The 22,898-nt window shown below is 44.6% G+C and overlaps 4 protein-coding genes across 5 annotated transcripts in view; all 4 read left to right on the forward strand.

Moving 5' to 3' along the window:
• Nucleotides 1-4,623: 4,623 nt before the first annotated feature.
• LOC113208984 (ATP-dependent zinc metalloprotease YME1 homolog) lies at nucleotides 4,624-9,523 on the forward strand. Of its 2 annotated transcripts, none has more exons than XM_026426284.2 (17): nucleotides 4,624-4,823; nucleotides 5,279-5,413; nucleotides 5,497-5,827; nucleotides 5,900-6,055; nucleotides 6,153-6,284; nucleotides 6,366-6,460; nucleotides 6,555-6,645; nucleotides 6,715-6,867; nucleotides 6,949-7,081; nucleotides 7,153-7,255; nucleotides 7,334-7,477; nucleotides 7,555-7,636; nucleotides 7,726-7,883; nucleotides 8,003-8,146; nucleotides 8,241-8,375; nucleotides 8,448-8,576; nucleotides 8,669-9,523. In XM_026426284.2, exons 1-17 carry the CDS (start codon nucleotides 4,797-4,799, stop codon nucleotides 8,699-8,701), a joined length of 2,181 nt encoding a protein of 726 aa, XP_026282069.1. In that variant the 5' UTR covers nucleotides 4,624-4,796; the 3' UTR covers nucleotides 8,702-9,523. The 2 variants fall into 2 exon arrangements, with proteins under 2 accessions (XP_026282069.1, XP_026282071.1); XM_026426286.2 differs by having other exon boundaries at nucleotides 6,369-6,460.
• Nucleotides 9,524-10,031: 508 nt separating this feature from the next.
• Nucleotides 10,032-14,656, forward strand: LOC113208985 (U4/U6.U5 tri-snRNP-associated protein 1). Its single transcript, XM_026426287.2, has 16 exons — nucleotides 10,032-10,350; nucleotides 10,877-11,191; nucleotides 11,273-11,469; nucleotides 11,544-11,672; nucleotides 11,768-11,884; nucleotides 12,020-12,164; nucleotides 12,281-12,450; nucleotides 12,547-12,757; nucleotides 12,836-12,963; nucleotides 13,038-13,202; nucleotides 13,289-13,376; nucleotides 13,493-13,691; nucleotides 13,783-13,923; nucleotides 14,017-14,098; nucleotides 14,209-14,324; nucleotides 14,460-14,656. Exons 1-16 carry the CDS (start codon nucleotides 10,146-10,148, stop codon nucleotides 14,491-14,493), a joined length of 2,442 nt encoding a protein of 813 aa, XP_026282072.1. The 5' UTR covers nucleotides 10,032-10,145; the 3' UTR covers nucleotides 14,494-14,656.
• A 394-nt stretch (nucleotides 14,657-15,050) lies between these two features.
• LOC113208982 (putative inactive tyrosine-protein kinase Wsck) lies at nucleotides 15,051-19,646 on the forward strand. Its single transcript, XM_026426282.2, has 10 exons — nucleotides 15,051-15,402; nucleotides 15,545-15,705; nucleotides 15,792-16,094; nucleotides 16,171-16,394; nucleotides 16,464-16,841; nucleotides 16,923-17,133; nucleotides 17,243-17,649; nucleotides 17,727-17,838; nucleotides 17,960-18,156; nucleotides 18,346-19,646. Exons 1-10 carry the CDS (start codon nucleotides 15,191-15,193, stop codon nucleotides 18,424-18,426), a joined length of 2,286 nt encoding a protein of 761 aa, XP_026282067.1. The 5' UTR covers nucleotides 15,051-15,190; the 3' UTR covers nucleotides 18,427-19,646.
• A 250-nt stretch (nucleotides 19,647-19,896) lies between these two features.
• The window catches only part of LOC113214795 (leucine-rich repeat-containing G-protein coupled receptor 5), a 140,132-nt gene continuing 137,130 nt past the window's right edge, over nucleotides 19,897-22,898 (forward strand). The window contains exons 1-2 of the mRNA XM_052266996.1: nucleotides 19,897-20,079; nucleotides 21,687-22,508. Coding sequence (XP_052122956.1) covers nucleotides 22,021-22,508 — 488 coding nt within the window. The 5' untranslated portion in view covers nucleotides 19,897-20,079; nucleotides 21,687-22,020. The remainder of the gene's footprint in view (nucleotides 20,080-21,686; nucleotides 22,509-22,898) is intronic.

Genomic DNA, 22,898 nt, shown 5'->3' on the forward strand with positions numbered 1-22,898 from the left:
TGTTCTCTGTCGACGGCTGAGTTGGGGGCTAAAGGACAATGACTACAGCCGGGACCGTTTTCCCCCTCGGCTAAACCCTTCGTGACACAGCGGCAGGCGCCTCCAAGTTAGCATAAGATTAGCTGAGAGAGCTAATGGGCTAATGGGTTCATAGCTGGGTCTACAGTAGGTCTACTACACAAAACTACTAACTTTGTCACCGTTTCCTCTACTCTAGACCAAGTTTGGGAAAATGTAGCTGAACTCATCTGAAAGACCTAACACACTTGATCTCCCAGCTGGTTTGGCTAGCGGTGGCTAATGTTATTACCCGTCACGAATTCAGCTAACCCGTTCGCTTCTTCAGCTAATCCTTCCATTACTGCGTGCGCCACGGCCACCTCTAGGGCTGCACACACACACACAAGCAGCTAGCGCTCCCGAGTTCACGCTCTCGCTGCGAGAGTTGCGATTGGATCCAATACTATCCGGATTGGCCGGGATCGGGTATCGTGGAATGAATTCACTATTCACGGGGCGATGAGTACAACCGGCGTGGCGGGGCGTGGCGGGGCGTGGTGGGGCGAAGAGGAGTCCTGCAGGCCAGTCCGGCATTCCTTAGCCTGCTGCACCTCATCGGGAAAGGGGAGGAGGGAGCGAGAGAGGGATTGGAGAGAGAGCGAGAGAGAGAGAGAGGAGGGTAAGGGAGAGGGGTAATGCAAGGAACCCCAAGGAACGGAATAAAATGGAATACAGCAAAGAGTCATCTTCCGCCTATTATAATAACAAGGTGTTGAGAGGAAGTGACACATTTCACGAGATAAGAAGTCGAGATAATCACACACCGCCTTTTCGCGACTTTTATCACAATATGGTGATAACAAAGACATCAAAATTTTTATGGGTACCTGTTTCCATTCAGCCGTTCTGACTGACGAAAGCAATATGCGTTGTACACTCTGCGCGCGGAGAATGGAGGGACGGACATTCGCGACTCCTTGGTACGTACTCCGCGGTATCCATTCTGCATGTTGCGTGACTTCCGGTGATTTCCACATATTTTTCCCTAATTCATCGATGCATCGAAGATCTAGAACAAAAACGACGTTCGATAAAAACTGCTGCGAAAAAGTGAGTTGGCGGAGTTGGCAGTTGGCTTACCCGTACATACCAGGTGGCTGATTCACGCCGCGCACTTTCGTAGTTATACTGTACCGCATGCACGAGTGCGGGCGGGTTTGCCTATGCTAGCTGCCCACGGCTCCTTATAGCCCCGTGTGAGTAGGCAACCCGCCCGCACGCGTGAATACGGTACAGTATAACCACGAAAGTGCGCGGCGTGAATCAGCCACCTGTTACATGGCCAGCGTGTGACAACCATTGTTGAACACTCTTGGCTTCTACAGTATTTCAGAGACATATCACGTGTCTATTTTTTTTATTCTACTTCCAAAATCAACTGTGAAAAACTAGCTGTATAAGTAGAGCAGACACAAGACCACAAATATAACTATTGAAAGCTGGAATTATTTTAGAATTGCCTAGGCAGGTACGGAAAAAAATACTTTAAAAAAACACGCACAGTGGCAGCGCCCATGCAGCCGGCGCACAGCAGAAAACTTCACTCAGCCGTCTGTCTCGATCTGGCTCTGGATCACCGGGTACATCGTATAATTAGAATGGTAGTCCGGAGGGAGAGGGGGTCGGAGAGAGGGGGGCGGGGAGTAAGAAAAGTATATACGTACCGGCACCACTGACCGCGGGGGGAAGAGGCTTGGGGGCTCAAGGGATTCGCAGGAAATAGCAGGAAGATTCGCCCCCCGGCAGGACCGGGCTGTAGCGGCACCCGAGCGCATAGACGGCGGGAGGCTGCGCGTTCCTTCCGTTCGACAACATGTAGTATACGCCGCCGTCAACGTCCGCCGCGGTGCGTCGCGTCCCGCGCTGCCGCGGGGCCCGGCCGACAAAGGGGCGGGCGCATACAGACGAGCTACGTACGGCGGCGCCCCGCCCCGCCCCGCCCCGCGCGCGCTACTGCTCACGGCAGAAGTAGGTTAACACCTCGCGCTCGTCTCTGGTCCAACTCTTACCGCACTTACGTATTATTTATTGGACGCGGTCGGTATTTACAGCGCATTGTTGCGAAAGAGATAAATCATAGGAATCGGAGTATGTACGGCGCTGCGGCGGCTCGCGGCACACGGTTCGGTTCTGTTCTGCCCCGCGCGCCGGAGGGTGAGTCTCTCCCCCCCGGGAGAACCTCCCGGTTAAAGTCCTGTTACCCGTCCGCGTCAGCAGCAGCAGCAGCCCTGGTCCTGGTCGCCACTTTGAAGGCCGACGTGCCGCACATGTTCCTTTTTGCGCGAGCCCGGTGTGCGTGCGTTTGCCTACCCCCCTCCGACCGTAAGGCACCGTGTGGCCCCTGCGGCCCGAGCGAGTAGGCATTCCCGGAGACACTCCGGAGCGTGCAAACGAGGGATACGCCCGGTGTGTTCTCTGTCGACGGCTGAGTTGGGGGCTAAAGGACAATGACTACAGCCGGGACCGTTTTCCCCCTCGGCTAAACCCTTCGTGACACAGCGGCAAACATCTCAAATGTGAGTTGATGTAGACAAGTGCAAGCTGTGTGCGTGTGTGTGTGTGTGTGTGTGTGTGTGTGCACTTGCTTGCAAGGCACTGCTACGATGCTGTTCCCTATGCGCTCGAGGGGGGGGGGGGGCATCTGGGAATGGAGAGTTTGTGTGAGGAAAGAAAGGAAAATCACGAGGGACAGAGAAGGAGATAGAGAGAGAGAGACACGTTGAAGATGAACTCTTTGCAAAGTTGCCGCTCTGCTCTGACGTGCGCAGGGCCATAAAAATTGTCCTCGGTGCGGATGCGGAGAAGGGGAGGGGGGAGTTTGCTTTGCTTTAGTTTCAAAGGGCGAATTAGGATAAGTGCCGCCCGTCCCGTTGGTTTACCTCCTCCCCCCCCCTTCCCCCACGTAGGCTGGCTATTCTGCACGATTCCCACGTCTGGCCCGCCCCCACCCCCGCCCCCGCCTTGCTCGGCCCGGGTCGCCCGGGTGGTGGACAGCGAGAGGCCCGGCCAGGCCTGCACAGGGACAACAAAAGGAAGACGGCTGCAGAGAGGTCTGGGGCAGGGGGGCGGGGAGGCGGCCTGCCACCAAAGGCCTAGAGAGACAGTGCGACTCAATATTAGTATATGATTGCTGCCTGCACCCTTTTGAGAGGAATAGCGACAAACGACGAGCCGCCATGGAGGCCGCGTTGCCAAACGTCCCGGGTAAACTGTCAACATTTCCGAAAATGAAACAGGAATCTCTTGAACAGGTTCGCACTGGCGTGACGTAACAGGAGGTCACAGGCGAAATGGTGGTGAGTCCTGCCACCGCCACCTCCTCCGCCGAAGTGCACCCCATGGAGGGCTACTTCCGGGCACCCACAAGAAAGCATCCCAGTCGCAGGGGGGCGAGCGCCAGCACATCCTCCGCGGGAATGAGATCACGGGGAGGCCACACTATCAATGGCGTTGATTCCGGTGTGACCTCTATAGCGGTCACGACGATTTCGAATTTGGCCCCAGACCTGGAGCCTAGACGACATCCGGCGGTTTTGGCCGCTGGTGCTGCTATACGTCTCATTAGAGATTTTGAAGGTCCGTATCAGCGAATTCCCATTAAGGTAAGAGAGCCTCCACGGAGTAAGAATACATGGTTAGAATACATTCTAACTCCGTGGGGCCTCTGAACATAACACGACTCCGCTCATCTTGATACCCAACTTATATCCATTGGATAGGCCAACACCAGGTACGGGAGTATGTTCTGGCCACTGTGGCTCGAAGCGGCTGTCCCCGGGCGATTACAGAAGTCGCCAACGCGACCATGGTGTACGAGCGTACTTCCACTTTGCATTGTTTTTGTTTGGGTGAGGAGAGGAGGGGTGTGAGCATGGGCTGTGACGAGTGGACTTATAGTCTTCGGTTCGGATGAAGCTGCCTGCGGCCGTATCAGATGTAGCTGTAGTAGCTATACTAGCTACAGCTGTGAAGTGCATAGCTACAAACAGGAATGCTCACCAGCAGGCAATGATCATATATGCTTTAGCGCATGCTACGCGCTGGGTGGTTGGGTAGGCCAACCCGCCAAGCAGCTGTGTGAAGACGGCGGCTTCAACACTTTGAACGGAACTGGAAGCGAGCAGCAGCCTCAGCTGCAGCCTGTTAAAACATATGGCATAAATTTATTGCATTTCTATTATTTACTTTTTCACTTGCTTCATTTGCTGAATTTTTGGGGGAGGAATGCGATGGTAGGACATCCCGAAATGTGATCGGTTTGATCATACAGTAAATATTTTGGAAAAAACGGAAAATGTCGTATGCACTTTCACGCCCCTACAACGGGTTTTACACCCCTTGATGAATATGATATCTCACCTTTGTTTATCTAGTGCGAGCAGGATGCATTTTTACTACGGCTGCACCGGACAGCCAGACACTGGTCAAGAAAAATAACAACGCGGTTGAATGCTTTTTGGCTTGGCGGGCTTTGCACTTCGGCTCATTCCGGTAAATTCGGGTTGAGCTCGCTGCCGCCGTGACCTGCCTGATGTCACATCCGTGCGAGGCTCGGAAAGAAGGTTGGCGTTCCTGTACTTGTCTGCGAACAGTGATCACAAGAAGACAAGAACTTCGATACCGACTAGTTTACCACAATATTTACTTTATTTGGGTGTTTTTGTAAATACGAAATAGTTAAACATTGCTCCTAGCTCCTCTTAATTTCATCGCTTGATAGATCAAGACCACTGACAATGATGTCGTTGCAATCTAATCCGCAGGTAAATGTTTTTAACGTGTTCCAGCGGCTACTTAACCTTAAAGCTATGTCATTACTTCAGCTGTAGAAATCTGATATTGTATTAAATACCCGATTTGACGGTCCTCTCGGTAGTTTGAGATGTATTGAATTGTTTTGATTCATTCTACATCTCTCAATGCGTAGATGTATTTCTTATATAATACCCATCTTGCCTTCAAAACCCAGCTTGAGGGCTGAGGGTGATGTAACACTTACATTGGAGGACAGCCTATTAAAATTGTAATTACATTGTTATCTCTGTTTCTGAATTTTATCAACGTCTGTTTTTTGTGATACTTTTTTCAGATCTTGTTATTTAAAATTATTTTATCTCTTTCAATACCAGCAGGGAAAGAGTTAACTTTCTAGAAAATTTATAGCGCATACGCATACTTCCATTGTTGTCTTAATGTAACATAACATTTATTTTTACAGCTGGTGGTGTACCACCTTTACCAACTTTCAAACAGTCTCTCTGCAAGTACTACAGAAATGGTCAACAGCTTAAGAACTATGTGTACCCATAATGTTGATTCTCCTGACATATTATGCAAACAAAGCTTGGAAGAGGTGACGATCTATAAGTTCCTTTGTAATAATTATTATTCATGCCATTATTATCTTCTGATCCCCCACATCATGTTTTTTTACAGAGTGCTAGAAACTGTAGCGGTAAAATGATTATGTATCTTCCCAAGATTTATAAACAAAATAAATCTGCCAGTAAGAAATTTCACCCTATCAAAAATACTTCAAATGGAGAGGAATTTAAGCTGGCCGTACAGTTGCTTTCTCCGATCCAGCCTCTAAGGCTGAAGAAGAAGTATCAAGCTCCTTGGGAAATTTCTTTTATTTCTGCAAATACTTTTGAAGAAAATAAACGAAATGGCTTTCAAAGAGGTCCATCCTCTAGTCCACATACCACAACTTATATAATGTCATCTAGGAATCTTCACCCAGCTTTACTTCAGTCAAGTAGTCTTGGTATGTTCCAGAAAAGTGGCCTAGTTTATTGTCCATTCTTTGTTTTTTTCTAATGTACAATTTTTCCAATAGCCTGTCAGAAAAGAGGGTTCAAAACAGAACGAATTGCCAACAGAGAAAAGGAAAGAAACAGTGGTGTTTTCAGTCAAATTGCAAATTTGTTTCGACCTTCTAAGCCAGAAATTGCCATTAAACCAAATATGGACAAATTTGCTGATACCAAAACAGGTATTTACTCAGCAATATAGAATCCCTGTAAAATAAAAAAATAAAATAAAAATTGTACTTCTTAGAGATTTTAATTTTTATTGATTCTTTATTTTAGTTGAAGCTGTTACTTCTGCATGGATGAAGATCTACGAGGGTGGTTTCAAAGCTGGTGAATCAGCAGAGCAGCGAAAAAGAAACCGAGGGTACTGGATAATTGGTTTAGTTCTTTTGAGCACTTTTGTCTCAGGTACTAAATGTGGTATTTGTTGCTATTTAGAGAAAAGCCTCCTCATATGATCCTAATAACATTTTCTCTCTTGTTTGTTAGTAGCCCGACTGTTCCTTAAAAATTTTCCCTTCAGGGAGCAAATTAAAATAGTGTCTCCAGAAGAAATTGATGTAACCTTTGCAGATGTGCGAGGGGTAAGTAAGAGTTTCATTTTTCAAATTATTGAAGTCAGTTTTACATTTCCTTCAGTTTTTTACAATCATCTTTTGTTTAATGCACCTGTTTCAGAGTGAGGAGGTCAAGAAAGAACTTGAAACAGTTGTGAATTTCCTGAAGAATCCCAAAAAGTATGCAGCTCTTGGGGCAAGATTACCGAAAGGTCTGTAATAGTTTTAATCATATCTCTGTGCAATTTTTGGAGTGGATTGCTGAAATTCTGTTTGTGTAGGTGTTCTTCTTGTTGGAGAACCAGGAGTTGGGAAAACATTACTTGCCAGAGCAGTTGCTGGAGAAGCTCGAGTTCCATTTTTCTATGCTTCTGGATCAGAGTTTGACGAAATCCTGGTTGGAGAAGGTGCTCGGCGGATCCGCAACCTTTTCCGTATGTAACATGGAAAGAATCTAAGACGCACACATTTTAGTATTGTAGCCACTTCTAATATCTAATAAATTTTACAACCAGGTATTGCTAAAGCAAATGCTCCCTGTGTTATCTTTTTGGATGAAATTGATTCTGTTGGAGCTAAAAGGACTAAATCATCCGTTCACCCTTATGCAAATCAGTCAATCAACCAACTTTTATCAGAAATGGATGGGTATGCACCTAGCTCTATTTATTTTGACAACCGTCAAGGGAACGAATTCTAAAGTGAACTTTATTCTTTAGCTTTCAGGCAAATGAGGGTGTGGTAGTACTTGCTGCCACCAATAGAGCCTCAGAATTGGACAAGGCTCTTGTTAGACCAGGACGTTTTGATATGTCCATTCAGGTACAACTCTCAAAACAGCTTCCTTCATATTTCTTATTTTATTTCTTGCAGAAGTACTAAATTTTATCTTATCCATAGGTGCCCTATCCTCGAACGCGTGACCGCCGTGACATTATTCAGTATTATTTGCAGAAAATTGCTTGCAGAAACATTGATATTGAACTAATTGTCAAACTGACTGCTGGCTGGAATGGAGCAAATCTTGAAAATTTACTAAATTGGGTTTGTAGGCTGAGCTTTTTTCTGTTTGGCTGTAAGTTTGCAAGTTTGTTTTTACTTATGTTAATTTTTACTTTCAGGCTGCTATAATAGCTGCTACTGAAAACTCAGAATATGTAAATATGCAACACATAACTAATGCTTTTGATAGACTTGTTCTTGGTAACTATCTCTGGTTCTCATTGAATTTTGAAAAGATACATGATGTCCGTTGTCCGTTTAGCAACTACTTATATTTCTTGTACCGACAGGTGTTTCATGGGGATCAGGAGACATTAGTGATTCAATGAAAGAGACAAGGAGAGTAGCCTACCATGAGGCTGGTCATACACTAGTGTCACTGCTTACTCCTGGATGTAGCCCCATCCACAAGGTGACAATTGAAGCTCGAGGGTCTTCATTAGGACATGTAAGTACCTTGCTTTACATACATACTTGCTGAAATTACTTTTACAGCCGTGTGTAGTTTTTTTTTGCGTTCTTCTTTGACATGTTTGGGTGCTAACTTTAATTATTACTTTCACACAGACTGCGTCTATTAGAGGTGATGAGCTTCTCCCCACCAAAGCTGAATTCAAAGCACAGCTTGATAAGTGCTTTGGAGGTCAAGTAGCAGAAGAGTTAATTTATGGATCTGACGAGGTTTCAACAGGCTGCGCATCAGATTTGGAGGTAATTTTGGAATTTACTTTGATTGAATATTCCCATCATTAATATTCAGTGAGAAATGAATTAAAAAATTTTCTGTAAACCTATCTTATTTCAGAACGCTACCGAAATAGCTTCAACTATGGTAAGAAAGTATGGCATGGGAGTAATTAACCGAGCTATTCATGACTCAGAATCGCTTAGTGGAGGAGCCCAGGATAAAATTGACACTGATATTGACAAACTTCTTACTGTAAGTACTGCTTAGCAGTCATTGTTTAACAGGGTACTGCTCGGTCTAACTGTTTTTTTTAACTGTTTAAAGGAATCCAAGGAACGTGCCAAAAATGTCCTATTAAACCATATTACTGATTTGCATAAAATAGCAGGGGCACTTTTGGAGTACAAAACACTGACTAGAGCAGATCTCATGCAACTTCTTGGAAAAACTGATGTAAGTTTTTGACTAATTATATATGTCACTTACCAATGTGCTTAGTGCGATTTCTTACCTTAATAGTAATGCCACTGTCTGTAATGTTTCAGGAGGTAGAATCATCAGAGAGCAGTAAGCCTTAGTAAAATACATAACCATTTTTTTTCGTTTTTTTTTTTTTTTTTTGGTAATGTCAGGCTTGTAAAATAAACATAGTTTCTTTATTATTCTCCCAATGTATAGACACCTCACAATTGATTACAAGAAAATCCCTGTTCTATGGATTCACGTGGAATTAATTTTGAGGATTCCTGCTGTTTTGTGTAGTTTCATAATTACAAGTTTGCCAATTTTGGGGAATAGTTTTGGGGGCTGCTACATATTTTGGCTTAAAATCCGCTGAGCACCTTTGTCATCTTTGACATTATTTGAGTCACTACCCTAAGAGTTGTACCCACTTTTGGTTGATGTTATAGAGTGGTGTACCATGCAGAATAGTTGTTCTGTTTAGTGAAACCATGATCATCTTAGCCACCAGCACCACTAAAGGCATAAATTGGTGAAGGGTAAAACATCAGTAATTTCCTTAAAGAGTTTTGTGTGCAGATTTTAAAAGCTTAAAAGTTTTGCTACTTTAAAGAAAAATTTAATTTGGATCTTACAAATATTTTTTAACTGTAACTGCATCTCAGCATTGTTGATTTGATTCATGAGAATTGGGTTTATTGCACAGTGACATCAAGTCAACATAAGTCCTTCCTTTCTCATCCTGTCTTATTGTGAATTGTGTTCCAGTCATCAGACTCTTTCACACTACCCAAAAAACTATCATATGGTGATGAGTTTGGGAAGTGCTCCTCCCACCAAAGTTGATAAGTTATGCCTCCTATAGTCATTCATTCGAATACGTATTTTGTATCTGTTATTGTTGCTGTCTAGTTAGAAAATAAAAATAAAAAGTGTGACTTTGTTCCATTTCCCAAAGTGGGCCATCCCTTTCAACCCCAAATTCCAAAACTCGTGCGCACAAAGTGCTGGTGTGCCCTGCATGCATATCATCTGTTAAGTTGAGAAGCCATCGCCCGGGTCATGGCTGAAACACCTGGCAGCCCAGCACCTATTCGTCACTAAATTACCGCTTTTTGAAGACAAACTGCGCTCTTTTTGCGCTCTAAAATGTGCTGGTGTCCTACCTGGAACACCAAATGAACAAGAGTCCCTCACTTTACGCCGTTTTTGAAATGCACATGAAAGGTAACACTCACTAAACGCATTTCATTCGCATTCACTGCGCACTGCGTGCATTAGGAGTGTTACGTTTTCTGCGCGTTTAAATGTGTTGTCGCTACATGGGGGACACCCACGAAAAGACGAAATTAATTTTGGAATCGCACTTCCCCCGCACCCAACACTATTCGCAGTCAAGAAGTAAAATATGGCTGCTGCTCATAAACGGCTCATACGTTATTCGCAGATTCAATGGAGTAGTTGCAGCCAGCAGCAACAAACGCAACGCTGTCGTCGTCTTTTCAACTTCAGCAAATTTTGCATTTTGTCCTGATAGTAATTCAATTGTGATAATCAGTCATGGGTCATAAACACAAGAAGGAGAAAAGGAAACATCGCAGCAGGAGTCGTTCAAGATCCGTTGAGAAAGAAAGGGAACGGGAACGGGAAAAGGAAAGGGAAAGGGAGAGAGATAGATCTAAACATCGTCACCACAAGAGGCATCACAAGGATAGGAAAGAACAGAAACGTTCTAGAGAAGAAAGTCCAACATACATAAGTTCCGGTAAGTTTTTTCTCCGTTTCTTTGTAACATGGGGTACCCTTCGTTGTCTCTGTCCGGGAAAACAACAGGCTAAAATCTACCTAACCTACAAAACTAAATTGGCTGAATTTCGTTTTGTGTCGTTTGCTTGATTTGACAGCACATCAAAAATTCTCCCATTGTATAATAAATTTTGCCCATGGTGAATTAATTACTGTTATCTTTCCTTGTTTCAATTCTTGCGAAGTGCTGTGTAATGTAAAGTTCATACTTAAATTCTGTATGTTAATTTACTAGCTGCTATTTTATCAATTTTTCAGAATCGCTCATAAGGGTGGCAGTGCCAGTATGGCCAAGGTAGAGTATCAGTTAATTAATGCTAACTGTTACATGCTTTGAGGCCCCTCTAAATTTTTTGATCGATAAAAAGTATGGGTTCCCTAAGGCAACTTACTCTATAATTATTCTTGTATACATATTTTGCTTGATAAAGTTTGTCTATATGTATCATTCTCAAACATTATTGCATTTTCTTTGTTTTGAACAGATGATGACTGCATTGTGGTGCCACCACCACCAAAGATATCTCGACAGGCCACACCACCCCCTCCTCCTCCTCCAGCGATATCAAATACCTCGTCTGACAAGTCCAGTTCAGGAGCTGGTGATTCACTGTCAATTGAAGAGACAAACAGAATACGAGCCAAATTAGGACTGAAGCCTCTTCAGGTTGATGATAAACCCACATCAGTAGAAGTTAAAGCTGACAATGATTACAAAAATTCAACAGAGAGGGCTGCGGCTGAGGCTGGTTTGGATGTTATTAACGATGATCTTGGAGAATTTGTTCACAAACCTGCAGGTACTAATTTCTTAAAATATTTATGTGCTTTTTCAATTGCTTAAATCTTCACCCTTGACCTTTTTAAATTTTACATTACAGAGAATCTTGCTAAGAAGGTGAAGGCAGATAAAATTAAAGAAAAATTAGCTGAAAGAAAGGCAAAACGAGCCCTGGAACAGAAATTGGCGAGAGTTAAAAGATTGGGTGAATCAAGCAGTGATGAAGAAGATAGTGCTGCTGCATGGGCCGAAAAGAACCGCAAAATTGTCAATGAAAAGCAGCAAGCTGAAAAAAGAGTCAGTATCATCTTTTGTGTATAGCTTTATCTTTGTTAAGTTATGCATTAACGTTTCTTTTTTTTTTTCTTCAGGCCAAGATGCTTGAAGAAATGGATGCAGAATTTGGCATTGGGGAACTTGTTGCTGAAGAAATTAAAACTGAGAGGCGTAATGTTTACGGGGCCAAAGATCTGCGTGGCCTTCGTGTAGAACATGACTTGGTATGTATGATTATTTCCAAAGTAAAAGATCATTCTTATTCTAATCTTTGTCTCAATGTGTTTTCTAACTTGGTTGTTCTATGTTATAATTTCAGGGAAGCTTTGGTGAAGGAAAACAAGTTGTTTTAACCTTGAAGGATCAGGGGGTCCTAGAGGAAGAGGGAGATGTACTGGTGAACGTTAACATGGTAGATGATGAGCACCACAAAAAGGTATGAAAAATATTTCAATGTACCATATTAATTTTTAACATCCCAATTTCATATAATCAATATAGTTTTAGTATGAATATTTGATTTGTTTTTTACCTTTTAGTTTTTTAACTTATTTCTATCTAACTTTTACAGAATATTGACAGGAGAAAACAAAAACCTGGTTACAATGCATATGAAGATGAGGAGGATATGGATACACTTAATGAACCTGAAGTGAAAGTCTTGTCTAAGTATGATGAGGAAATTGATGGAGCAAAGAAAAAGAGTTTCACTCTAGGTCAGTATATAAGAGTAACTATTGGCCACATATTAAAGATGTATGAGTATCATAAAACTAAGTACAGCTCTATAAAAAATTATGGGAAAGGTTCTAATTTATTTTCCATTTTGCAGGTGTGGATGACTCACCAGCTGCAATCGCTCAAAGAAAACAAGAAGCCCTTACCATTAAGAACAAACTAATGAAAAAGAAATTGGAGACATTAGCAATGCCAGCTCCTAAACTTGCTTCAGAGTACTATAATGAAGAAGAAATTTCTACAAAATTCAAGAAGCTTAAGAAGGTACTGTATCAAACATCTATCTATCTATCTACATCTATCTATCCATCTATGTAAGTTACTTCTTCTACTCTTAATCCTCTTCATCTTCTTGTGTAGGTGAAGAAAGTTCGCAAAAAAGGAATTTTGAAAGCTGACGATTTGGAAGCCTCAGTCAAGGAAGAAAATTCTACCAAAGATATGGGGTCAAGGCGAATGAGATCACGTATTGTAGATGATGACGATGATATGAAAGCACCTCCTCCTCCTCGTATCAGTGAACCAGATGATATCATTAAAGAAGAACCTATGGATGTTGATGATTTCCCAGGTAAGTGATTCTCGCTACCAAAGGTATAATTGTATATGTTTGCTCTCTAAATTAAATATGATGTGTTGTGTTTTGTAGCTTTACCCTCTGACTTGGGCACTGTAAAGATTGAGGCAGATGAAGATTTAGCTTTGGAGCTTGCTTTAAAGAAAGCAAGAAAGTTAAAACAAATGGAAGCTGCGGAGGAAGCAGCAAGTGGAGACAAGGTAAGTAGGCAGCAAGAAAGTACTTGTTGTCTCATCCAGCTTAGTTTTAACATTATTTTGCCCTCGTTTTTCAGGTTGTGAAAATGATAGTTAGTGAAGAGTATGAGCCTGCATTTGGAGAAACTGGACCTGGTGGTTCTATTGTACTCAACTCTACTGCTGAATTTTGCCGTACTCTGGGAGATATTCCTACTTATGGTCTGGCTGGAAACAGAGATGAGGATGCTGAAGAGTTACTTGTAAGTCGTTTTCTTCTTGTCAATCAAATTTAAATTCTTTAAAGAAATTACCTCAGTTTCTCCTTAATGTTTTTATTTTCTTTCAGGATTTTGAGCGAGAAATGATAGAGGAGCAACGCCGTAGGCAGGAAGAGGATGTTGGAATACGGGGTGCTTGGAATGAAGTTGAAGGAGGCAAGTATCTCATTAAATATTCTTTCACCAAGATTATTTGATCCTATTTACATTCTTCCGTGCATTCATAATCAACTTACTCTTACTGTGACTTTTTACTTTCTTATGTCCCATAGATGAGCAGCCTGCTGAAGTAGAAACAACAGAAACACCCATTTTGGATCCTGAACCGGATCTGGGTGGTGGAATGGCAGGTGCACTGAGACTTGCGGTCAGTAAAGGTTATTTGGAGAAAGAAATTCTGAAGAGACCTTCAGCGTCTAGATTTGCTCACTTACAAGCACAAAATTATTCAATCGATGACAAGGCTCATGTGTAAGTAAATTCTGATCTGCCTCTTAAACATCTAATAATTAGTGAAATTTAATTGAAAGAATTCATTTATTCTACAATAATTGCTTCACAGGGAGGATGACAAGTTTGGAAGGCGTGAAAGATATGCCGGTCCAACTTCAGAGTTCAAAGATAAAGACGGTTATAAACCTAATGTCAAACTGGACTACATTGATGATGAAGGCCATGTATTAAATGCCAAAGAGGCATTCCGGTAAGCATTTGCACCTTTTGCAATCACAAATGTACATTGAAGTTTTCTGTTTTGGTTGGTATTGAAGTACTGAATATATCTATCTATTTTCAGGTATCTTTCTCACAAATTCCATGGTAAGGGACCAGGAAAGAATAAGGTTGAGAAGAGGATGAAGAAAATGGAGCAAGATGCTGTAAGTATTTTTTTATTCTATTAAGTTATGTATTACCCATGCCAACTGTGTTTCTCTCATTTTTACTGACAAATTATTTATAACTCTATATCTTACATTTTCCTTTATAGTTGATGAAACAAATGAGCTCCACTGATACCCCTCTGGGCACTCTCAACATGCTCCAGGCCAAACAGAAAGAGACCCAGTCTCCTTTTATAGTTCTTAGTGGTGGCAAGCATCAAACGTAAGTTACTTTTTAAAAATTATTATTAATTTTATTTATGGGATTTTTGAGTTATTCTACTGACCAGTACTTTTTCTTAAATATGAATTTGGTTTTTTCACTTTTGTTAGTAAAATCATTATTTTCCTTTTGCAGAACAACTATTTCAAAAACAAAACTGAGCAAGTGAAAATTTTTCTGAGCTATCATCTCGTGTAGGTAACTTGTATGGTTTAATACATAATTAATCTTTCTGCAGTGTCATTGAATCAACCCCCTGTTCTGACCTTTGTACAAATTTCTGTAAAGGATTAAATACAATTATGAAATAAAATTGATCTTGTTATTGTTTACTCCTTGTTTTCTTTGATACTCTCTGTAAAAACAGTTTTAAAAAAAACTGTAAAGGTTTTGATTGAGAGAACACTCAGCTTGGCATATAGCCTTGACAAATACCAGTACATAGTACGTATCTAGTTGGATAAGTTGGATGTCTAAAAGTGACGTTTCTAGACAAGTGCTTGTCCAAACTAGATAAGCAACCCACCTCAATATACGAACTTAGGGGTCCAGCCGAATATTTTGAACTTGACTTCTCAAACTACCCCTAAATAATGCTTTGTGCTGTTCTGACTTCCGGGTAAGTATGTCCGTATATCCTCGAGAAAAGTATGCAAAAACAGTACTACGTAATTTTGAACTTGCCGCCAACCTGCACTGTGGCGCAATTTCTCATACTACGCTACCTTTGGTTTGTTGTGGTGACAGAGCCGCGATGATGTGAAAGGTTAGCAGCGGTACACCACACCCTGATGATTCATTGACTACAGTCATGTAATTTAAGTAAATCTTGAGTACTCTCGGTTAAGTACCTAGAGTTAATCAATATGACTCCAAGGGCCGTTTGTCTCGTTCTTGTGGTGATTTTAGTATGTTCAGAAATACCACATACATCTCAGGAGTCTGCAGACATCCTTGTAGGCTGTTTCAAATCAGGAACTATAGCTCAAGAAGCTAATACATCTTTCCACCCATTGAATAGTAATGCAGGTGATAGTGTAAATACCTGTGTTTCAGCATGCTCAACCAACTTCTACAGGTATAGTTTCAGTCATGGTTATTACTAGTCCTTGGTCCTGGAACATTCTGTCAGGCTTTGTTTTTCATCAGTTTGGAATTTGTCAGTTCAGCGTTTACTTTGTGTATCTGTTCTTTCACTTACTTCTCTTATCCACTTTCAGATATGCTGCGCTTCATAATGGTCTGAATTGTAGCTGCAGCAGTAATTATGGATCTCTTGGAATAGCAGAAGAGAGTCAGTGCAATAAACCTTGTCGGGCGAACACAACTCAGATATGTGGTGGGGAATATGCTAGTACTGTTTATGATACCGGCCAGAAAGGTATGTTTATACTTGCAATAAAGTTGCTTCAAAAGAGCTACTTCTGTATGACTATTTTTGTTTTTGTGTTTTGTAAACTTATTCAGCTCCGGGCCCACCTACTCTCCTAGAGGTTTTCAACATATCTCAACATGGATTCCGTGTCTCCTGGTTACCGCCTGCTGCTCCTAACGGGCCACTCCATTCCTACACTGTCACTGCAGAACTATTGAAGACCTACAGTCGCCTTCAGTTGTCCCCTGTAATGTCTTGGACCTATTCAGCTACTGTCAATAGTGCTGATGTCCTTGACTTACATCCGGGGTCTGAGTACCGTGTTAAAGTGCAAGCTGAATCTGATAATGGAGAGGGTGTTCCAGCTCAGCTCTTTGTAGGAACACACGTAGGAGGTAAGGATTGTACAATAACCATTAAATAATATCTCCCTATTGTGCTTTATTGACTTAAAATTATTTGATATTTTAGACCCGGATATTCCAAATGAACCAGAAATTATTCAAAAGCTGGTATCTGAAGGACAAATTCTAATTAAGTTTACTGAGGGGATGTCAGAAAATGGCCCGGTTACAGGCTACAGAGTTGTTGTCATCTGTGGAATAGCTGACTTTGAACCTGACCTCCTCGATTCATATTACAATGCTGAAAAGAAAGGGCTCCCATATTACATTGCTGCCAGTTTAGGACCAAAGGTAAAGAAAATTATTAAAATTTCCCCATTTTTAAACTTAATTTTACTATCTCTGTTATCCATCTTCTAGGCATGGACTCAGAACTTCACTGTAGGAGATGGTCACCGATATGGAGATTATGACAATGTTAGATTGCATTTTGATGATGCTCGGTGCAATGAAAATGACATACAAATTGCCTTGGGTGTGGTGAGTTCTGATGAGAATCACACCTGTATTTCATACTCATCTTTGCACTCAGAGAAGAGTGTAAAAATAATCATGCCTGAACCTAAAGAAGAGGGGCTTGAAAGTGGTCTCATTGCTGCAATAGTTGTTTGCAGTGTTTTATTGGTTCTTGTTGTCATTGCATACTTTGCTGCAAGACACTTTGCCCCTCAAAGGCAAGGTGCATCTAGGATGGAGGATCCACAGGAAATGTGTCTGCAAGGACCTATGATTGAAGTGGTATGTAGCTCTTTGTGATTTTTAGTTTTCTAATCTTTAACAAGTAAATATAATTTTGAATATTCATTGTCTTTGGTTCAGGAAAATTATGGTTATTTGGCTGAAGAAGATGAGGAAGAAAACAGAACTGACCATTATGATCGATTAAAGAAAATTTTGTGGGACATACCTCGCAACTTTTTGGATATCCAATCAAATAACATCCTAGGAAGGGGAGAGTTTGGTACTTTTATGAAGGGGACAGTTCTCCAAAATGGCTATCCAATACCTACTGCAATCCACTGTATTGAGGGTTAGTCACTGACTTATAAGTTCCAGTTTTTAATTTTTGTGCAGTTACAGTGCTTGCAGTGGACTGTGCCATTGTTTTTAATGTCTTTTCTTCTTTTTTATTGTTATAGATGGAATGCTCTCGGCAGCCACCAAGCGTAGCATGTTGCAAGAACTTGCTCTCTTAATTAATTGTGCCACTGGAAATCATTCTAATATTATTCGTCTAGTTGGAACCTGTGAGAGTCCAGAGATGTTGTATGTTGTCCTTGAATACCACCCAGCCACTCTTAAGGATATTTTGTTGGAAAGCAGGACATTGGAACGTCCAGGGTATGACAGAGATCTATCCTCTGTGTGTTCACTTCCTCAACAAGCGTTTTTACAGATAGCCATTGGCATAGCACAAGGAATGGCTCATTTAGCCAACAACAAAGTTATTCACAAACAGCTTGCAGCTTGTAGCATCCTCATGGCAGATGGAATGGTCCCTAAAATCACAAATTTTGGAATTGCAAAGTGCAACAGATCTCAAGTGGTATGTTGTGTAGATATAAGCTCATAGACCATGACAGAAATCTGTTCAATTTTGTTAAACCACTGTGTACTCTTCAGGTATCTGACTTCACACGGTGGACTGCGCGCGAAATTTTCCGAAGTCAACATTTCACAGTGAAAAGCGATGTTTGGGCCATGGGATGTCTTATGTGGGAAATGGCAGCTTTAGGTACGAAAAAAACTGCAGAATTTGTTTTAAAATTTGTTTTCTCTAATAGTTGTGGCGGTAGTATTATTAATGGATTGTCCTCGTCTCTTTTTGAACTTGATCTTGATCTGAACTGTTGCAGGGGGAACTTTATACAGCAATGTTCCTACTGCAGAAGTAGCTGCTCGTGTTATGAGAGGTCTGCGTCCACCTCATTTGAGTCACGTGTCTGATGAACTATACCAGCTAATGTTGCAATGCTGGCAGCTGGATTTGGATGAAAGACCAGATTTTTCTGAAATTTCCGCTAGTCTATGTGAACTTATTAACAACAGTGAGGTAAGCAAAACTCTTGAAACAATTGTGTGCAAGTATTTAGTGTTTACTGCATACCCACCACAGTACGCACCATTTTCTGTATTCCATTGTGTACAGATTTCTTTTTCTAGAAAATGTGCTGTAAACCACTAATTTTGCATCTCGTTTTTCTGTAATGTCTTCCACTAAAACTCTTTATTTTCTTTACAGACTCATCTCGACTGGAATGTTGTGCCAGGGTTTCAGTATGAGCAATACCTATCTGAGCTAGAAACAATCAGACAGAGGTAGTAGGTTTCCTTTGTTTATGCATTTCTGTCACTCCTGTTATACGGGGCCTGTGGCTTATTCAACAATGCAACTTAACACAATGTGTTTTTTTAATATCCTGTTTGACTTTGTCATGGATTTTAGTTTATCACTTATGTTCTGCTAGCAATTATGTTAACCATTACAATGGCCATGGTGTGACAAGGTTACAGCACGTTGTAAAAAACAGCCCCAAAAATCAATACTATCCAATGTGTTCAAATTCATGAAATCGCACTGTACTTATGTTAATATAGTATTACTGTATACAAGTTTTTTTTTGTATACCGGCAAATTTTACTGCTACGCAACAATGCGTAATTCCAGTAAATTTTTATGTTGGTATTTCTAGAAATTTTAGTTGCCTTTTATCTTGTCAGATTATCTCAATTGAGTTGGATTAGAAAGAGTATTACATTCATTTTTTCTGTGATGGATTCTTCAGCAGAATATGAACTTCCTGAGTTGTATGTATTGAGTTTATGTGGTTAGATGTAAGACAATAGTGCATCATCTTTAAATAGATTACCTTATGTTAATGCACTAATGTGTCAGTCATACAGTAGTTAGTTTTCAATGACATGATTGAAATTTGAAATACTTTTGAGCTCATATTTTTGGCCATACTCATGAGACCAGGTTGAGACTGATTTAGGGTTATAGAAATAGAAATGCCAGTATTTTTAAGTGCTTGACAGCAACAGAAGAAAAAACAAACGAACATGTATTTAATTGACGAAGTACAGTAAAATCCACTTATCAAAATTGTGGGTCTTACTGTAAATTTATAAACATGATCTGATCTTCTCTGAGTGTGGAGAAAAAACTTAAACCATGAGACTTTTTTAAAAACTAAAATACCGTCCAAATAAGTGTGTTTTTAGTGATATTTTCATCTATTTTATTGTTTGATTTTAAGTAAGATTTATTTTACAGATGTCGTTCTTTATAGCACTTTTATAAGACATAGCAAACGGTGTTACATTTAAAACGAAATGAATCTCTATACTGCCATTCCTTAGTTCCCTTTACAATGGGAAATGAACTTAAATAATTTCATCGGGAAGCGTTGTGCTGGAGTATTATATCTGAATGATAGCATTTATCAGTTGTAGGATCAATAGGGGCTTTCTCAAGATAGGTGTAGCCTATGAACACTGTGGTTTTGAAATACATTTTTTCAAGGAGCACTTTCCAAGAAATGTGGTATTCTTGTTTCTTATTCCCTTTCTGACCCAGTTAATTGGTGCTTTTCCCCACGATTTTTTTCTCGCTGTTATGTCTGTCGCCCTCCATGCGCCAATCCCCCCCAGCCGCCCAACTTGAACCGCGCGCCTCGCCCGACGTGGCCCGGTTCGGAACCGTTCGGCCCCCTGGTCCCCCCGGCTCGGCTCGGTCCGTCCCGTCGGCGCGCCGCGCGCTCAGCTCCCGCTCCCGCAAAGCCATCACAAGTTCGTTGGCTCCGCTAGCCGGCGGTCTGGTCGAAAGGGGGCGGGTTCAGCGCCGCCGATCCTCGCGCCGCTCCGCCGCGCCTCCGCGCCGCGCTCTCGCTGCCTCCGCGAGTGCACCGGGCCCCTGCGCCCCGCACCCCCGTGCAAGCGGTTCCAGTGACTAGGTTAGGTCGGGACACTGCCGGTGGGTGTCATTGTTGTTGTTGTTGTTGCTGCTACTGAAGAGGAATCCAGCAGAGTGTCTTGCGTGTGGGTGTGAATGACTTGTGTGTCGCGACCACCACATTCCCGTCCGGGTAGAGGACATGAGCCCATGGGGCTTCAGCCCCGTATATGATCACGACTGGCATCCGACACGAGCCCGAGCACCGTGGCCGGGCCCGGAGCCACTCCCGTCGGCGCACAAGTCTCTCACGGGCTCATGTCCACCCTACCCCCGTGTCCGGGGAATGCCCACGCCTCCTCTTGTCGAATGCGTTTCCGGCCCTCGCTGGACCCAATTCTGCGTCCGGTCGCGCCGTCGCAGTCCTTGTCAATGTGGCAAGGTGGTCCCGTATATGTACCACAGTGAACGAGCGTGCGTCCCTACCCCTTCACCAGCGTGCGTGCGTGTGCGTGTGTGTGTGTGCGTGCGTGCGTGCTGATTGGTTAGAGATGATGTCAAGGTGACGTTACGTGGCCTGTACCATGACGCTGCGACGCGGTCGACGTGAGACGTGAATCGAAGTGACATCTGGGCCGCGCCGACCCTTCTCATCGTTCCATCATCCTCCTCCTCCAGATGGTGCGGCCCGGCCGCCCCTGCCTCGCCCCCCTCCCCGCGCGCGTGGCTCGCGATACCACCTGAGGCAGGCCGGAGCCTGCGGAGCCCGACCTGCATTGCTCCAGTCCCGCGCGTAACGGCCCGGCTCGGCTCCGGCCCGACTCCCGGCCCGACTCCAGGGGCTCCAGTGCGGACTACGTCAACCTCATTCCTCCCCGGGCAGCGCCCGCTGCTGCCTGCCCTGCTGCCGTCGTAGTGTTATGCTTTGCGCCCGCTAACCCCTCCGCGTTCAACTCGTTCGCGTGTCCCGTCGACCCCCCGCCCCTGCCCTCCCCGCCCGCATGTGCGTCAGGAGGGCCTTTCCGTCCGTCGCTGACCCCTTCCCGGCCTGGACCCGGTCCGCGAGTCGCTGCGCTGTTCGCGCACAGCACAGCTGACCGTTGCATTGCCGGGTGAAATCGTTTCCTCGCGATTATTTTTGCTCTGTGCGATACAAACGTCTGTAGGCCGAGGCTGTTCTCGAGGTGCTTTGCCGGAGTGTGGGTTTTCACTCCAATTTATTGTTTACCCTGCAACAAAGAATCCCGCGGCTTGCAGGCTGACAGCGGACACGGAATGCTCTTAGGGCAGCCGTAGCAGCGCTGCACGATTGATTGCGGAGGACTGTCACGCAACTAAGTTCGGCGGGCCTCTCGAAACCCTTGGCGTGGCGGTCGCCTTAGGAGGACGCCGAATGTGATTTCACCTACGTGCGCAGCGGGCGCAGCGCCGCGCGAGGCGAGCAGTGTGCCTGGAGTTCCGGCCCGGCTGCTCGGCTCGGGCAGCGCGGCGGCGCGGCGGCGACGCGGACGGTACGGCACCCTTGGCAATGCCTTATGCAACAACAAGCGATCGCGCCGGGCAATCCAACGCAACGCGAGAACCGAGTGCGAGTGTGTGTGTGTGTGCGTGTGTGTGAGAGTACGTGCGACCGGGTGTGTGTCACACCGACATGTACGTCACATAGGGCGGTCTCCGTGTTCTTCCAGGCGACCTGCACTACTTTAGTGACTCCGAGCCGCTGCCGCGCCGATCCCACCAGACGAGTTTTTTTCCTTTTCGGAGCGGAAGGACACCAGACTGCCGTTGCGGTGCAGGAGTGTAAGGATTTGGAGCCGCGCTCTCTGAACCAGATCAGAACATTGGGGCCCATTTCGCGCGCGGCGCTTTAGACAACACCACCACCACCACCGGCCCTGCTGTCGAAGAAGACACCCTGTTCGACGACGACCGCCGGGGCGCAGCGGCCGTGCTGCTATGCCGACGCGCCGGCGTAGGAAAGGCTTGGCGAGGTAGCAGCCGCTCCAGGCGCACGCCCGCGACATGAAGCTCGGGCGAGGCGCGGCGTGGTGGGCTTGGGTCGTCGTCGTCAGTCTGGTCACGCGCGTGACGGCCCTGCCCTCCACGTCCACCGGCCCGCCCGCGCCGCCCGCGCCGCCAGCGTCCACGGGCGCGCCCGCGCCACCACCGTCCACGGGCGCGCCCGCGTCCTCCAGCAGCTCGACGGCCACGGCGCCGCGCGGGGAATGCCTGCCCGCCGACTGGCTCGGCACCGCCACGCCGCCGTCCGCCACGCCGGAGGCGGCGGTGGCGGCGTCCCTCGCCCTCGAGGCGTCAGCGGGGTCGACCGAGGCCTCCGAGGGACCGCCGCCCCCGGAAGCGACGCCGTCCACGCCGCCGACGCCGCCCCCACCAGGACCCAGGCCCCGGCCGGAACTCTGCCAATGCTCGTCGGACCGCAAGGAGCTCGTGTGCAAGGGGGCGGCCTTCACCTTGGTGCCGTCGAACCTGCCCGCCGGCCTCAGCAAGCTGTGAGTACCTGAGTATTATTCCAGCCGATGCCCGGGCCGTCCGCCCGCCCTCCCCCCTTCCCCAGCTGCTTTCAGATCAGATACGTGGGTGTCTTATGTCTTCTGCTATTATGGGAAACTAGAGCGCTATGATGGCTGCGATTGGTCCAAATCTCGATTTTTCTCACACTAGCAGGACGCAGACACCCTAGATGCCCACATATCTGGACGCTGCCCCCAGCACCTCCCCGCCACGCTTCCGCGCTCTGTCGGACAAGTGTGTCGCCCTAGTTAACATGTCCCCGCGTGGTGCCCGGGTGTTGGTCGTATCGACGATGCGATCGTTTACGCGGTGCTGCTGCTGCTGGAGTTGCTGCGGCCGATACACGCTCGGCCAGGGGCTGCCCTGTG

This window comes from Frankliniella occidentalis, unplaced genomic scaffold (assembly GCF_000697945.3).
Source record: "Frankliniella occidentalis isolate FOCC.00 unplaced genomic scaffold, Focc_3.1 Scaffold45, whole genome shotgun sequence".
In the NCBI taxonomy this organism is placed as follows: Eukaryota; Metazoa; Arthropoda; class Insecta; order Thysanoptera; family Thripidae; genus Frankliniella; species Frankliniella occidentalis.

Bases quoted from the DNA above. Each gene is read 5' to 3' on its own strand.
- LOC113208984 (XM_026426284.2), top strand. From the start codon at position 4,797: ATGATGTCGTTGCAATCTAATCCGCAG. The intron at 6,868-6,948 runs GTATGTAACATG...TTTTACAACCAG, and splicing joins GCGGATCCGCAACCTTTTCC to GTATTGCTAAAGCAAATGCT. The intron at 7,256-7,333 runs GTACAACTCTCA...TCTTATCCATAG, and splicing joins GTTTTGATATGTCCATTCAG to GTGCCCTATCCTCGAACGCG.
- LOC113208985 (XM_026426287.2), top strand. From the start codon at position 10,146: ATGGGTCATAAACACAAGAAGGAGAAAAGGAAACATCGCAGCAGGAGT. The intron at 11,673-11,767 runs GTATGTATGATT...TTATAATTTCAG, and splicing joins TTCGTGTAGAACATGACTTG to GGAAGCTTTGGTGAAGGAAA. The intron at 12,758-12,835 runs GTAAGTGATTCT...TGTGTTTTGTAG, and splicing joins GGATGTTGATGATTTCCCAG to CTTTACCCTCTGACTTGGGC.
- LOC113208982 (XM_026426282.2), top strand. From the start codon at position 15,191: ATGACTCCAAGGGCCGTTTGTCTCGTTCTTGTGGTGATTTTAGTATGT. The intron at 17,134-17,242 runs GTTAGTCACTGA...TTATTGTTATAG, and splicing joins TGCAATCCACTGTATTGAGG to ATGGAATGCTCTCGGCAGCC. The intron at 18,157-18,345 runs GTAAGCAAAACT...TTTTCTTTACAG, and splicing joins AACTTATTAACAACAGTGAG to ACTCATCTCGACTGGAATGT.